Raw genomic sequence first — 17,597 nt, forward strand, 5'->3', positions numbered from 1 at the left:
TTAAAGTAATGAGTAAGTCCTCTTCGCCTTCACCGACGATCTTCGTGATGAGGTTACGCCAAACCGACGGGCAGGAATCCCACAATAGCTGGGAGAGGACTTTTTTTTCTTTTTTTCTCAGGCAGAGCTTGGGCTGGTCGCTGGTGGCTGTTTCAATCAAAGGGGGGAAGGCAGAGTGGTAGGGCGGCTCTGCGGAGAGATGTTAAGATGGCAGAGCTACAAATGTTGTTAGAGGAAGAGATTCCGGCCGGTAAAAGAGCGCTCGTGGAGAGTTACCAAAACCTTACCAGAGTCGCGGACTACTGCGAGAACAATTATGTCCAGGTAAGAGCGCGAGCCGCCCGCCACGCTATCTCTCTCTCTCTCTGCGGAAAGGCTCCGGGGTTGAATGGTTGTTGGGACAGGAAATGTGGATAAAGAAACTGGGCTCGGTGCTCTCCGCCCAAAGCTTGGAGCTCTTACAAACAACAGTTAAATGTTTTTCTTTAAGACCGTCGGAGATTTATATGTAGCCTGTTTCACCATTTGTAATATAAGTATCCCGTTTAAACTGAGGGTGTGTCTACTTTTTATTTTATTGGCCACTATTATTACACTGAGTCGGTTCAAAACTGCCTCCACTCTCACTACTGATATGGAGGCCTGTTTGTTTTACAGTTTAAGCTCCTAGAAAACATGTTGTATATAAAAGTTACTGCAGCTTGTTTGCTTCAATTAATTAGGCCTATACAACTATACGAGAGGGGTTACAAGCCTACATGTCACATTAAAACTATAACTACATGAATATTAGTCCATAAGGTCATTAAACGCACCATTTGATACCACAAAGTGCCCATTGGGATACGACAGGGATATTACAGTGTCTTCACTTAGCACTCACATGCTATAATGGCAGTGCATGGCTTTTATCGTTTATGCATGATGTTTGTGTTCATTTATAATGCCACATTGAAGCCTAATGCATGATTGGAAATCTTCAGAAGATAGCCTAGTTTTAATTTTTTTTAATTTTAATTTCTTAACAAGAATTAAAGTAGATGCAGTCTTATTTATTTTTTAGAATTATTTTACTTTTAATATCATTCAGCTTGGTTTGCACGCCTGCGACAGAGGGAGGAATGTAAAGCGATTGTTAGTTGGTCAATAAAGGCTGGAGGTATTGATCCCCCACACCCTTCCCTCAACTCATTCATGGGAACAGCTCTTGCTTTCATCTCTACTGGCCTGTATTTGGCTTCCCTTCTTGTAAAAGTAGCTCATATGTGATCTTCTTTTAGCAACATTTCAGTTGAAACTTCACTGCTAAATTTGCTTGCAGTGAAAATAGTGCTTGTTTGAAACAGATGACCACATAGGTTTTTTTCTTCTTCAAATTCTAGTCATGATATCTGACTGTGGTAAACCGCAGCTAAAAAAAAAGAAAGTCAGCTGGGTTTTGAGAACAAACTGAGTGACAGACAAACAGCGGTTGGTGAGAAAACATTTTTGCAGCAGGGAGACGACCCACGTATCAGCTCCAGAGGGTGTGTCCGTTCCAGCTGTGCTCCCTGAGGACTCCCCCCCTGTAATTTTGTTTTTCTTCCCACTAGTCCTAGTGACTATTTGGCATCAAGAAGCTCGTCTCTGTAGCTTTGTACCACTTATAGCCTCGCTCACACTCAGAAAAGCAATGTTTTCTTTGTGATAGTTTACATACAGCAAGATAAAGAAAAACTATGGACATGACTGTTTGTCCTTCCTGCAGTTGTGACATGAGATGGAGGCATCAAATGCTTGGTGTCATTTGGAGTCCTGTAGTCCTTTTTAGTTTAGATAATATTGTTGCCATTTTTATCAAGGCAATAATCTTATCAGAAAATGTATCTTTTAAAAGTTGGGTCAGGCATCTTTAAATCGTAGTTCTTTACCACTATAATGACGACAATAAAGTGTGATTCACCCCAAAATGTTGCTCTTGGTGAACAGATGAGGCTCCAAAAATAGCATTGAGATCATGGTGGGATGAAAAATCTCCCCCGAGAGCCCAACTAATGAGATGTAACATGTGAAAAAGGTGCTCACAGTAAACGGCACAGTATGATGGATGGTGTTTTTACAAGCCATACAGAATTTGATCTGAATTCAGTTGTCACTTTAACTAAAACCCCATGAAAAATTCTATTATGTCTAATCGGTAGGGGATCCTGTTGTATGTTAGCAGAGTGCATCTGGTTGAAAGCCCTAAAGTCAAAAAATTCATACAATTCTTGTAAAATGTTAAGCTTTTTTTTCAGCAAACTTCGCTGTCTTGGCATGCGCAAGTGACAGACTAACAGTGCACTTCTTATAAACCTCTCTCTCTCTCTCCCTCTCTCTCTGCCTCACAAACATAAAGCTGTACACTAGGAAGGGAAGCCCAGCCCGCACATATCAACATGCCTCAGCTTGAGCCGGTGTGCCCTCTCTGCACTCCTCCCTCCATCCTCTCTCCCTCTTCTCATTCTCTCTGTCTCTCTCTCTCTCCTTGTCATGACAGCGTTGTTGGTTTGTTGGTTTTTGGTTGGTGTGTGGTGTGGACTGTAGTCACTGTAGTGCAGTTCTGCAGCAGATGGTACTGTGTTTAGACAAGAACGGATCACTGCCCCACTTTCTCAACTTGATAGTGACTTGTTCTGTGTGTGTGTGTGTGGAGGGGGGGGGGCTTTATGACACATTGACAGGTCAGAGTTATGTTTCCTGTTTGCCCCGCTGACTCTGAACACTGGCTCCTGGAAATGCCTTCTCTCTGTGTCAGGAAGTGTCTTAATTATGGACCCAAAAAAAATCCACAGAGATTGTTCCAACTATTCTGTTTTTTTTAGTATTTTAATATTGCACTGTTTATTCTAGCAATGGCATGTAGTGACAGGAATAAAAACCTATCCTTGCAGCCCCCTTGAAATGTACTTTACTTTTTTCATTGATGCTTGTCAGCAGCGTGTGTGTTTAACCTCTGTGACAAGGACACATGCAGTCTATGTAAAGTGGGCCACCTGGTCCTGTTGGCAGGACTCACTGAAAGGCCTGTTGGCTGGCTGCTTTGTTAAACACAGTGATACCTAAATACTGGTTTTAGCAGTTGTGCTGCTCAGGCTGTATTGCATAGTTATACAGCACTGAAACTATTGATGGAAAATGAATATTAAGTATTTTGAAAATTGATTTATAATTGTTTTAATGATAACTTTAACTTTTTCAATGATTCATTTGCTACCTTTTCTTTGTCATATGATACTCTATTATCTTAGGCATGGCTGGCCGCCATGCCTGGAATAAACTGGGGAAACCCTGAGAGCAATTGGGTTCTCCTATGGCTGTTTTAAGACGGCACTTGTACTGGGCTTAAAATGGGAACGGATTATATCTTAATGTAGCATCATTTAACTTCCAGAAAAAGTATAAATACAGCATGAAAAAATGTCTTACATGCCTATGCCACAAACAAAACATGTTGGCGTAACAACAAGAAGAAATGGGGAAATGGAAGTAAGATGTTTTGTGGAAAAAGCGAGAGGTCAGACTCGGGATCAGGTCAAGTGTTGCAAGCTCTGCAGGGCATGTGACTGCGGTGCCTGCTGCTGAGCCAGCCCCATGCCAACGTGGGCTTTCTGTTCACACCGCTGCTGCTAAATGAGCAGTTTTGAAGTGTTTGAATCAATACAGCACAGGACAGGTAGCATCCTGTGTCAATGGAGTTGGAAGGCTGTGCTCTGGCCATATAACCTTGGTGTACCTGCCCTTAGCTTTTTTCCCTGGACGATTAATGTGACTCCCACCCCCAGACAGGAGCAGGTGGCAAATATTGAGTTTGTTTTTCATTTCTTTCCTAACACTGTTCTGTCTCTTAGGGTTAGCCTGAGTCCTCGTTTCCTGTCCTTCTTTCTCCTGCTGTATCTTTCTGTCTTTGTGCACTGGCCTGGTTTTTCTCCCAGAATCCCAGCCAGGCCCATTCATCCTTTTTATAATCTTTATTGACCCTGAAGGGCAGTTTGTTACAGGTGGTTCTTTCCTTTTGACCACCTGTCACTGCTCCCCCCTCAGATGACTAGCGTTTGGTTTGGTCCGGGCTTTTGGACTGATCCATTACTGCATGCTAGAGAGTGTAGGAGTTTCGGGGGGGAATTAAAAGCATACTGTTATTGTCACTAGAAAGCCTGAGCTTGTTAAGCACTTTGGTCAACTATAGGGTTTTTATTTTGAATGTGCTTTATTGATTCATTTGAACTTAATGGTCTGATAGTAGATTGAATCGTAGGCCTGCAGGCTTTGCGCGGATCGTTCACGCACATGCAGAAAAGCGTGAATAACCTTTCAGTGTCAGGGTGACCCAGCCAACAGAAAATAAAGATGTCCTCCAACTCAGACTCTCTAAGAAATAGCTTCATTTGAATGTTATTCCAGGTGCATCGTGAACAGGGCCTTTCTGCCAGGACCAACCAATTAAAGAGACACTTGAGAAAAGGTTAATGAGCTCCCTCCTTGGGCCAACTTCCCCTTTGTGCCTGTTCCCTGACATACTGAAGGAATGTTTAATCGTAGTGCTGGCAGTTTCTTCAAGGTCAGGTAGACCTTATGGCCCTTCAGGCAGCCTCCATCTGCCCCAGTGGAGAAACAGGAATTAAGAATTCACACTGTGTACTGCTGAGGTATTTTCTTTTTAAAGACTTAAGAAAGGATTGGAGAGTTGTTAAGGTTTTTCTTCATTCTGTACACGTTCCGGTTTCACTTTCACTGCCCTCGTCTGTCTTTCTCAGGTGGCTGGAGTGGGCGTTTAGTTACTCCCCCATCCAAGACGAATAGCTTTCTGATGAGATCTCTCTTATTTTATTGACTTCAACTATCAACTCGCTCTCTCCATTAAAGAGATTTAGTCAAATGTGGATTCAGGGGGAATAATGATTTGGGCTAGAAGCACGAGACTCCTGCTGCTAAAGATGTTAATTTAACAGAAACCCAAACACTTATCTTTGAAGGGTGAACTGAAGACAGGAAGTATTCCCTTAGAAATCCCCACACTGCTTCAGGGCTTTGAAATTCAAACTCCCTATTTGAATGTGGTAAAAAATGGAATATTCAATGGGCTAGAATATTTAAAACAACAGGTGGCTGTCTGATGCATTGCATGGCCTCATTCCCAATCTGTAAACTATTATTTAGTTTATTTAATTTTATCCTTAATGCAAAATAGGAAGAGAAAAAAAAAATATCGAAGTACTATCGAAAGTAAAGCATTCTTGATAAACCCTGCATAGCTGATTCAGCATAATCACATTTCACCATCAGATCACTGGTTCCTATGTATTTGATCTGCCAGCCATAGGGCTCCCAGTCAATGTTTCCTAAGTCTGTGTGACAGACGTGGTGAGTCATGATGGAGAAAATAGACTCAGGCCTAAAAGTGCTGGAATTTCTCTGTTATGAACTTTGTCCTTTCATGTGATAATGTTTGATCTCATATAACTGATCAAAGTGACACATTTTCTTCTTTCATAGGACACTGGAGGCATTATGGAAGTCAATACTGGGTTTTACCTTTCATCTCTTCTGTAATATATCACTGCAGGGCTGTATCAGAAGGAACTAAATGACCATAAAATGGCTTGAGGAACGCTTAGATCCTAAATTTGTCTTCCTTGTAATATCATATCCATCGGCTCCACCTTATTCCCATTGAGCTGCTGGATGTCACACGGCCACGTCAATACAACATCCCACAGAGCAGCTGCCTCTCTTATATCTCATTCTGTCCAGTCTGCAGCAATCTGTGGTCGAAACATCACACAGCAAAGTGCCATGCAAACCACTTGCATTTACACTCATTCTGCCCTCTAGACTACACTGCTTTCCCCCTTAAAGCCTCAGGGAACCTGGTCTAAAATAATAAAACATTGGCTTCTCCTGCTTCCCTTCGGACGATAACACAAAGTAATATGTATGAATATGCAATGAGAAAATTATGTATTATGTGTAATTGTCCGGAATAATAAATAAATAAATAAATAAATAAATATCAAATTTGGGTGTCACAATAATCTTTAAAAAAAATCTGATGGAAAATAAATGTTCATAAATACTATAAAACGTAATAAAATATATATTATTAACAAATATACCGGTTGACAGGACTGTGTGGGTGTGGCTGTATCAAACGGTCTTCATTGAAACAGTCATTGATTTTATAGACCGTTTGGCAGGCAACTGTCGTGATTGGTTCAAAATACTCATTGTGTCCATAAGAACCAGAGCATAGCCTGCCTCCATCAAAACCACATTTATGTAAAGTTTATCTAACTTAAATGACAATATATTTTATTTGGATTGATAAATAAACCTAACTTTTCAGACGCTTTCTATCATGCAACTAACTAACTCCCCATATTACATACAGTAGATAGAAGGATTTTTTGGATTCATGTTAACAGGGGCTTTAAGCACCGCTCCAAACTGAGGTGTTCCCTATGAAATGTTAACCTCCAAAGTCGAAAAAGTTGGGTGATTGTCAAAAACGATGTTGTTTCTTTTCTAACCTCTCCATTAGAAAAATAAATCCTGTGTGGTTCCGTTACAATGTTTGTTTCCTTTATCGCTCCATTCGTCCCCGACACTTGCGGTTTTGAATCCGAAGCTCTCCAGCAACACTTGATCGTTTGAAAAAGTGTTACATGTTGAAGAATTCCAAACATTCCTGAAATTTTTTTTTTCTTTCCGTTAGCATTTCCCCCTCCGGACAAGTGGGAGCACATAAACGCAAACGAGCCTGTCAGCTGTAAGGGCAGATTCTACTGTGGAAACAATGTTTTTCTTGAGTTGTAATGTCCTCAAATTGTTCCTGCGTGTTTGAACATTTAAACAGATGCAGCCTGTTTTTGTTGTCAAGCATTTTATTTTACTTCCTGAGCAAAGAGAGGGGTTTGGTTTGTTGTCATGTTCCAAACTTTGCAGCGTTGATGAAGTGAAAACCTCTTTTGAGTTTTTATTTGGGTATTTAGTCTCACTTCCCTACACTGTCTATCTATAGTCGTCAGTTCGGAGGAATACTCATTCTGTCCGCCTCCTACTTGTGTTCAGCTTTCTGGGTGGAGGGTGAACAGCTTCTTCTCCTCTGGGAGGAAGTCTGGAGCTTTCCTGTCACTTAAAGCGATGCACCACCTTGTTTGTAAAAAGCCCGGCTGCGCTTCAGTTGCGGTTTGTTGGCCGTTATCCTGCCAGACTGGATGGGTGACTGAGTGAAATTGAAGTATTTCAGCAGTTTAGTGTTTCTCAAAAACCTCCCAGGGGACAGATCCATTCTTCTGACTGGCTGCCACTCCCTCCTTGTTCTCAGATGTATCAGCCCACGTACAGCATTTGCAATTTTTTTTCCTTTTATATCGCAAGCATTGCTACACCAGCCCTGTCGTTATCTATTCAAGTTCAAGTGGATGTTTGATGAATCAGCTTGTCTCGGCTCCCAGCTACTACTTTTCATTGTGCTTGCTTACAAGGGACGACGTGCATTCCTCTGTAGTCGCTTTTCAAATTCAAACCCAGCTGAGGTGCTGACAGCCTGTCTACTACTGCCTGGATATTGTACAGCGTCTTGCAGTCATTACTCAGCGCAGAAATATGAGATAAAGTGCCCCAGGAGCGCCCGCTAAACCTCTCTGCTAGCTTACGTCATTCCCTGCTATTCTTGTTGTGATAGGGTACACTCATGCCCCGGTTAGTTACCTGTTGTACACACTTTTTGCCTTCCTTGCGAATGCCTTAAGCACCGTTTGTTCTGTGTCTTGAATATCTACTGTACTCCTGCAGTTCTCTTGCTGTAGATGGGTGTCGTAGGGAGTTAAAATTCTTGGAGAATTGTACCACAAATCTGGTTAGTTTTAGGATTTGTGGATACCCGACCTCTGATGCGTGAACTAGGACTGCTCGATTATTGCAAAAAATTAAGATCAAGATTATTTTGATTGATATTGAGATCACCAATTAACACAATAATTACCTTAACTTAAGAAGCATGCACTGTACATGTACAACTGACCTGGCTTATAAACTTTTTGTGTAAAAATCAATAATCAAATTTTTGTTCAAATTCAATTAATTGCACAGCCCTGGCGTGGACAAACAAATACATGAGGGCTGCTTTAAGTAGAGCAGACGGCTCTAAGATGCAATGCAACCGAGTGTCTCGTCTGTCCACCCAACGCCCACCTCACATCACACCACAGATCTGGCAGCATGCAGTGTGGATCAGTTCAGACAGAAATACAAAGGAAATTCACAAGAAGTTGATATCACCATGTGGCTTGTTATTTGACATCTTGAATCCATTTATGAATCAGTTTATGTCTGTGTCTATTGTTTAAGAAAAAAATAATTGTGCAACAGACAGACTGAACTCTGGAATTGAATGAGAATTACAACTGTGGGCTTAATATTTGACCTCATGTTAACCAAGAAAGCATGGGGATTGTCTGGGTCAGAACAACCCTTTTCCATCAGCTTTCTGGACCAGCTTTCTGGACAAATTAATCATTCTAAATTGTAGATAGTCAGTCACTCTATCAGAGGGGAAAGAAAAACTGAGAAACTGTAGCAGATAGGATGACTGTTAATAGCATTGGGCAGACTAATTTTTAGGCCTACATTTACCGATACAGGCAAACTTACAGTGTTTCCCCTACCATTATACAGGCCAGGCACAGAATTGAACAGATTTCGCCTCTCAAAGTGCACCAGATTGATGTATTTAACTTTAAAAGGATAAGGTTTTCTTCTGCTGGGGCATGCCCCCAGACCCCCCTAGAAGGTCCATTCTCACCCAGCAGGATCTAAAAATCCTGTGAGAAACACCACATGTAGAAACGTTTTGGTCAATTTCTTCTAGAAATGTAGTACGCACGCGGCGCACATACTCTTTATCAGCTCTTACCACCGGGCCTAAAAAAAATTCTAGGGGAAACACTGACTTATCTTGTACTCTTTTACCTTGTACTATGTCTGGTCATTGTGGTATTGCCATTTTCTTAGGCAAGAGTTCTTCTGCTGGTTGAGAAATAAAGAAAGTCTTCATGTAGAATACATGATATTCTCAAATTATATGAAAGTTGATTGGAAACATTTGAAAAAATGTATCAATTGCAGCCATGGACTGAAAAACATCACATGTTGTGCTTTGGGTGTGAGGCTTTGTTACACATGCAGGGTGTATGTTAGTAGTTCTGTAGAGATGACAGTTCGGCGTCATTAGTGATGTTTGTCTATGCACGTCGCAGCCGCAAGATATTCTCAAAGCCCTTTAAACAGTGGAGTTTCTTTATGCTGAAATTTGAATTGGAGGATGTTTACATTTCTGTAAATCAATTCAAATCTTTTTTTTACATATCACAGTTGGCCATTTGTAGCTGCAACATCAATGGTGCTGTTTGTCCATGTACAGCTGCAAGCTATTGACAACCAAGGTAATGGGCGGCTACACCATCACATGTATTGCTCTGTCACTTTCAGTTGGAGGATGCTTCGAAAGGAACATATTAAAAAGGATTGGTTGAAATTGAAGCAGCAGAGCCAGACTTTTAAGTCCCTAGTTTGAGAATCCTGCATTTCCCCAAATGCAGCAAAAACATTTTTTTTTTTTTTTACTTTGTCCCAAGTTCAGAGTTTCGCCGAACATTTTTTCAAGGACTAAGCAGTAGTATGCAATTCAGATGCTGAGAAATTTTCATAGTTTGCATAACAAAGATCTCTGACTTGCAGTTTGATATGCAGGCCAGCAGTTCTTCTGCACAGGCCAGCACATGTTGTTGTTCAGTAATCTGTTTAAAATCTCACTTCTCTACAGTAAATAAAAACTGCATCTTGTTGCAGTTTAGATATTGCCTCCACAGATATAAGGCTGCTTTGTTTGTTTGTTTTGTTTGTGTTTCATATATTTCCCTGCAGCTGTTGTTGTACCACGCTGCATTATGCAGTGTCAGTAGGTGTCTGCAATGCATGAGAACATGAATGGTTACAGATGGCCTGTTTTGCTCCAGGGCTCCTCCTTCCTGATGCTGTTATCTCACAAACATCTGCTGCTCTGGTTCTCACTAAAAGAAAGTCCATCATGATAGGAGCTTAGTCCAATGCTATAGTTACTGTGTTTGACTGTGACCTGGATGACGTGCTATTACTAATGCATACACACAGATTGTTTCTGGATTAGCAGCAACATGGTTGTTTTCAGTTTGTCAGAGAGCTTCCTCTTGTTTTCAAATCTCCTGTTTTCCCCTGTTTTGTCCCCTAACCACTTCTACCAATAATCATCTCCTCCTTCACTGGCACCACCACCACTTACCCCCCTGCTACGGCAGCCTGGTATCAAAGGCCAGTGTCCCCCCTCCAGGCAATGCTCTTTGGACCTTTTATTAGTGAGCAGTGTTGGGGAGCGCCCACAGAGATCAAACATGGTGGCTCAGTTTGGAGCTTGGCCCTTTGCCTCAGTCTGTTTGATGTGAGCTGGCTCTTTAGGACGCGTCATTACCACAGTTTGTCCGGTTTGCCCACTTTTCCTTTTTATACTGTGTAACTGTCAGTGTGTTGTACAGGACATGCCCATTCTAAGAACAACTCATACACAGCCTGTTATTTTAATGCTTTAGAGCTACTTCCAGGCAGGGAAGGCTGGTGCCATATTGGAGGTCTATGCCATTGACTTAAACAGGTCAAATAAGTTGATAGTTGTGTGTTAACATTGAGGTATTGTGGAAAACTAAGCTTTAGCCTTTAGCTTGTCTCACTGCATTAGGACTTCCAGCTTAAACAAACTCGTAGCCCACTAACCAGCCAGCAGGTCATTACATGTAACCCACCACTGATGCTAATGGGCTTAATTGACTGTAGGCTTGAAAGGTGGAATAATCCTTAAATTTAATTTAGTACACGCTTACAATTACCACTAGAAACACCCGGTAGTAACTGTCAAAATTGACCTTGCTGACCTATCTGTTGGCATTTGTCATTTCTGACCAAGCAAATATGGTGCAATGCTACAAAAGAAAGTTCAGCCACCTAATGAACACTGGTGTTTTGATGAGTATTGCTTTTTTCTACTGGATGACCAAATACATTTAGAAGACAGTAAAGCTGGACAAAGGCTTTCTTAGGGTGTATTCACACTGGGAAAGTCCGCTAGTTCACTTGCTTTGGTCCAGACCAAATAGAGTTTAGATTTTTTTTGTTTGGTGTGGTCCACTTTCATATTGCCCCTTTTGCAAGTGAACCAGCATCACGAAGCAAAACCACACGTGATCTGAGGTCATTCATTCATTGGACAGACATTCTGGGGTGGAGAGAAGCACGAAGCACGAAGTGAAAACTGCGAAATATATAACTGATACGATATGGGGTTAAAAATAATAAATAAATAAATAAATAAATAAATAAATAAATAGGCCAACATCTAGCCTATAAATAAAATTAAAAAAACATCAAATTTGTGTTGTTTCATATGGTTATAATATGTAGGCCTGTGTCAATGTGTGGCTTGTAGCCTACGATGTGAAACATAATATTTACTGTATTTTTGCTGCTGGACGCGCGGCTCGCGAGGAATAGGCTCAAGCTGACACACAGCTGATTTAGCCGTGTGTCAGCTGGGTGTGAGTTCGGCGCGGCTGAGCTCCAAACTGACACAGGGATGGTATTGACGGTACCGTAACATGGGATGCAAAGTAAAAACACGCACTTCATACAAAGCGCAGCGTGAACCTGTTGTCACTGTGCAGGAGACGCTCCCCTCTCCTTCATCTGATCGCTGAACACATCAGCATGTTTACGCGTCCTGTCTATCAAATGTAGGCCTAATATATTCGCTCGGGGCTCCCGGTCAAACCACAACTAATCTTCCTAACAATGGCGACAACAACACTTTCCTATAATGTGAAGCTGACAGCGATTTATTAAAAAAGAAAAGGCACAGTGCTTCCTGCAATTGGGTCGGATCGAGTCCGGCCAAATTCACACCACAAACGAACTGCAGCAGAGTGCGTTTTGAAGCGCATCGAGACCACCTCTTCAGCTGGGTCTCGGAGCGTTTGTTTGGTCCGCCCCCGAGTGCGATTGCTGTATTCACACATGTCTGAAAGATGCGCACCGAAGGCGGAAGTGCATCTGAGTTCGTTTCATCTGAACTAAACACGGCATGTGTGAATACACCCTTAAAGGTCAATATCATTCTGGATAGTGTGTCTTTGCTGCTCCATTGGCCTGAATCCACCACAAACCTGACCTCAATGTGAGGCCAGAAGATGGGATGTGAATGCTGAGTGATAGTAACACTAATTGGGTTCCTCTAACGTCTTGTCCTCTTGCTCTCTTTTTCTGTGCACAGGCCCAGGACAAGAGGAAAGCCCTGGAGGAGACCAAAGCCTACACCACCCAGTCGCTGGCCAGCGTGGCCTACCAGATCAATGCCTTAGCCAACAATGTACTGCAGCTGCTGGACATCCAGGCCTCGCAGCTGCGGCGCATGGAGTCCTCCATCAACCACATCTCCCAGGTCCAAAATACACACACAATATACACACACAATACACACACACACACACACCACAGACCTTACAGCTGTGAAGAATGGTACCCCACATTTCCCACTTCTCTTCTTCAATTTCACACACAGACTTTCACTGTTATTTTCAGACACAGTACGAGGTCTACTGTATAGTGTCCATGGTTCCTTTTTATTAGTTTCAGTCTTGTCCAAGTGTCTGTCTGACTGACTGTGTATTCGGCTTCCTGACTGCTCGTCTGTTTTGTCTCTTCAGAAACACACAGACATTGGGAAACATTTACATTTACCACAATCGGTCTATTTCTGCACTACTGCTTACTGAGCTGCCGTAACATGCACATAATCGTATTTATAGATATATCCGTTTCCCAGTAGTGATGAATTCTATACCCTGTAGATATTGTTTCGATAACTAACCCTTTCCTTAGCTATAGCATAAGGCTTCTGCCATGTGCAGGTAAATCCCTCCACTCATCCAATGAAGGCATTAAGAGCTCAGACATATCAAACAAAGAGCTGCAGCGATGTGACATCTCGTAGATTAGACGTGGAAGGCTCGTGGTCCAATAGGAAAACCTTTGAATTAATTGTAATAAATAGGGAATTTTTTGGAAAACATTCTATACGGTGGTAGTGGTGAAATCGGTGTGGGATGGAAGGAGTTTCTTCCTTTTTGGTTTCCCATGTCCGCTATCTTTGTTTTTCCTCTGATAAAGATTTTGCAAAGAGTGCCAGAAATTCTTTCCGGAAAAACCGAAGGTCAGACTTAACTTGCAACAAAGGGGAAGAGGACTTTTTAGTTTAGACTGGAGGGAGAGAGAGAGAGAGAGAGAGAGAGAGAGAGAGAGAGAGAGAGAGAGAGAGAGAGAGAGAGAGAGAGAGAGAGAGAGAGAGAGAGAGAGAGAGAGAGAGAGAGAGAGAGAGAGAGAGAGAGAGAGAGAGAGAGAGAGAGAGAGAGAGAGAGAGAGAGAGAGAGAGAGAGAGAGAGAGAGAGAGAGAGAGAGAGAGAGAGAGAGAGAGAGAGAGAGAGAGAGAGAGAGAGAGAGAGAGAGAGAGAGAGAGAGAGAGAGAGAGAGAGAGAGAGAGAGAGAGAGAAAAGTGGGATATCCGAGCGGAAGGCAGAAGGAAATGGAAGATGGATGATGACAAGCAAAGAAAGGAAGGAGAGAGAGAGAGAGACCTAAAAAAGGCATATTTACACTCCCGGTTTTTGAGTCAATATCCTGACGAATGGCATTCAGCCGACACCAAGGTCACAATGACGCCAATGCCTGCTCCGGTTTCCATGACAACTCCCTTTTGGCTTGAGTCAAAAGAGAAAATGAAAGAGAGTTAGACACGGTGCTTTAGAATAGATCAATAAAGAAAGCCCTTAGCCATAGGGTAAAGCACTCCAGGCCTGGTCTAAATTGTTTGACTTCTGACTGCCTCCATTGCAAGTGCTCATCACTGACTCTCGTCTCTTGTGCATGGGAAATTCCAATCTCCCTCCGCTTATATTTATGCCCATGTTTGTTGTGTACTTTGCGTTGTCATGGTTCTATGAACTAGATGGTGTCAGCTGATGATCAGTAGAAAAAACGTCTTCCCCATTCTTTTGAGGTCAGTAAAGTGCAGAAAAGTAAAAGTAAAAAAAAAATTAAAATAGAATGAAGTGAATACATCTCGAACTGAAAAGTTGAAAATATACAAACAGATTTTCATCGCAGCTGGTTATCAAGAACAACACGCTACCCCTCTGATCTTTCTCATATTTCTCTATTTGTTCCCTGGGAAATGTGACTGATTTAACAGCTTTGCCTAGATAACTGGAAAACCATAAAACACAGAATGCTTAATGCCTTTCGTCTACACACACCACCTTCATCTCTGTCTAGTTAAGTTTCTATTTATTTGTATGGGTAAGCAAGAGCAGGGCGGGGTGTACCAATGTGTTTGCTGTAATGAAGCGTCGCTCTGTTTAAATAATGAGGAGGTTAGGCTCTGCAGGCTGTGTGGTTGTGTTTATTGCTCTCCACTGTCCCGTACAGAGGTGGATCATTATCATGTTATATGATTAGCGCTGGCCCTGGAAGCCGATGATACATTCTGCTGAAAGGGTAATGGAGAGGAAAGCCTGTAGCTGATATAGGGAATATGTTGTTGTTTTAACAGTAGAAAGCAAGTTTTCTCAAATGTATCTTCACATAATAAATAGGCTATACATGCTATATATACTCATCTGCCCACTTCTGTACCATTCATTGTATTGTTGAGCTTCTGTCATTAGGTGTTACCCATCCATCCATACAGACCTTAGTGGCTCTCTTACATTAACGTGTCAGTCAGTGTGTGGTGAGACGCTGCCTGGCGTCAGGGCCGTTTCCTTCACTCTGCCCACAGTTACAGGGGGTTGACTCTGGTCAGGGTGTGTCTGCTTAGTGCTGGCCTCTCTCCCACTGGAACTGATGCACCATTCTCAGTTGGGTGATGATGGTGTTGGACTATACTGCACATCGTAACTTATAGTTTGCATAAGCTGTGAGGCAAGATGGATATTGTCTACTAAGGAAGAGGTAGAAAAGGAAAAACCAAGGTGCATTATTCAGTCTAGTTGCAAGTCATACGAGCCTGCATCTATTTAAATATCTTTAGCAAATAAACAACTACAACTGTTGCCAAAAGAATGCTTCCCAGCAAAGATTAGAAAACATGAATTTGTGTTGAACAAATATTCCTGCTCTTCAATCCATATCATAATTTTCAGACGCCTCAGATTTATGTTGTGGGTCCTGACTCCTGACCCCCTGGTTGATTGATGTACTGATTAATTGACTGATTGTTGCAACATTAATCATAATGCCAGTTCAAACCGTTGTACACTTATATCAGCATTTTCAAATTATGGCAGTGTCTGCAGAATGTAAATCGTATGCACTAGTGTGTTTCATGAAAGTTTTTAGAAATCTCCACCTGAATAGCTTATTGATATTCAGTGGACGTCTGGCTGCAGTGTGACTCAATAGCAAAACGTGTGCAGTTTACAGACGCACAAATGTTTGTGTTGTTGTCAGGTATTTTGTATAGGTGTCACCTCCCCTGCCGTCATTTCCATTCACAAATCCGCGGGGCTCTCTGCATCACAGAGGTGGAAGGGCTGATGGGAAAATAGAGTAGCTCGGGGGGGCTTCCACCTTGTGCTGTGTGTGAAGTGGCTGCTAAGAGGCTGCGAAACAGGGAGCGCTTTGTCCGTCCAGCGGAGGAAAAACCTTGCATTGAAAACCTCTCTGTGATACCCCGATTAGAGCTAGACAAGTGGGAGAATGGTGAGTGGGTGTGTGTGTGCGCAGGATCACACAGACACATACACACACACACACGTGCACACACACACACACACACAATTTGGTTTATTTCAGCTGCATGTATTTCAAACTATTAATCTGAAATTGGCATTGTTGCCACATGAAAATAACCAAAGCCATTGTCGTTCACCTGAGACAGTCATAGTATTAGAGCCTGTGGCAGTTTCATAGAGGGCGTGTTTGTGTGACAAAGGAAAAAGACATGACAAAGGAATAAACACAACTATATCAGGAGAAACCTCAGGTGTATACTGAAACTCAGAATAACAGGGAGAGGACTAGGAAGAAGAAAAACAATACATATTGTTGCTTTATGCATGCTAGGGGAATAACAGTGCATTCAGCTCAAAGTTCAGCACACTACACAATACAGGGGTCACCGTTTGAGACGCTGCACTAAAATAGCCGGTGATGCTTTCACACTAACTAGCCAAACACAAGCTGAGCTATAAACAAACAGCTTTTGTCTTGTTTTGTATGCGTGAGGTCAAAACTATTCTCAGTTGTTCTTCGTCTTCTTTGAAAGTCCCCTCAGTTCTTGCTAAATTCTTTTCAGTTGTTCTTTGGTACATTATTATGGGGAACAAATCACTGATTTTTACGCATCTGTGTCATGTCAGTGTCATGGAGGAAGCTCTGAGTCAGTCTCTGGGAACAATTGTGGAACATTTTGGTCAGCCAAACAGACGGTTATAATGCAATAAACGGAATACAGCATCAGTACAATACTTTAGAAATAAAGCACAGAGACAGAGTAGACATTTGTTTCTAAGTGAGATAAACACACACACATTTCAATGAGGCGTATCTATCGTATCAAATTGTAAAAATTTGACTACTGTTCTACCACAAACTGGCCTTTTATTGTTGTAGAAATCTGCGCTCATCTAAGAGAACAGCTGACAATTTGGCGTTAAAATAAACCCATGTTTTTATGGGTGTAATTGTAGAAAATACATTAAATGGCTCATTATTTTGACAGTACAGCTGTGTTTACAACAATGTCAATGGCTTACATTGGGAGCTGGCCAGTGTGCCGACTGAACCCAGTAACCACAGTGATGAAGCAACACAAAGACTGGCTGGATGCACAAAGCAGCCTGGCACACACACACACACACACACACCTACTTTACACTCCCAGTCTGTTCTCACATCTGTGAGGTTCACAGAGTTGCTTTTACTATACGGTTACACAAAATTCTTATCTGATCACATGACATGAGTCAACGCACGTTTGTGTTACAAAGTGGGATTCGGTTTGTAATTGTGATCTCAGCCTGGAATGCATTTCATTGTTTTGGTTATTTTACATTCCAGCGCTCATTCCCCAGTTGTACAGTTGACTGCTGCTGTTACACTAGGCTGCTAAAGTGTGTGTGTGTGTGTGTGTGTGTGTGTGTGTGAGAGAGTGTGTATTGCCGTGAGAAGAACACACGCATGCAAAGACTTAGGGTTGCCTCTGTGCTGCAGTGCTGGCGTTTTGACCTCCCGTCGAGGGAGAATGGCACTCATCCAAACAGGAAATGAAGCCTTATAGGTCTCCCTGTGTGTGTGTGTGTGTGTGTGTGTGTGTGTGTGTGTGTGTGTGTTTCCTGCTGATCCCAAAGCTTGCCTGTGTATTATCGTCTTCTCTCTCTCTCCTGCCTTTCCTGGTGGTCTCTCTGTCTGTGACATGCACAGTCCCATGCAGAGTTTTT

The 17,597-nt window shown here is 42.2% G+C and overlaps 1 protein-coding gene across 5 annotated transcripts in view; it reads left to right on the top strand.

Annotated features, from left to right (window-relative positions):
• The first annotated feature begins 131 nt into the window (after positions 1-131).
• Positions 132-17,597, top strand: part of abi1a (abl-interactor 1a) — a 43,884-nt gene continuing 26,418 nt past the window's right edge. For all 5 annotated transcript variants that reach the window (XM_080050147.1, XM_080050148.1, XM_080050149.1 and 2 more), the window contains exons 1-2: positions 132-324; positions 12,374-12,541. In XM_080050147.1, the coding sequence (XP_079906273.1) occupies positions 208-324; positions 12,374-12,541 (285 nt within the window). In that variant the 5' untranslated portion in view covers positions 132-207. The remainder of the gene's footprint in view (positions 325-12,373; positions 12,542-17,597) is intronic.

The sequence above is a fragment of the Ammodytes marinus genome (assembly GCF_949987685.1).
Source record: "Ammodytes marinus genome assembly, chromosome: 21".
In the NCBI taxonomy this organism is placed as follows: domain Eukaryota; kingdom Metazoa; phylum Chordata; class Actinopteri; order Uranoscopiformes; family Ammodytidae; genus Ammodytes; species Ammodytes marinus.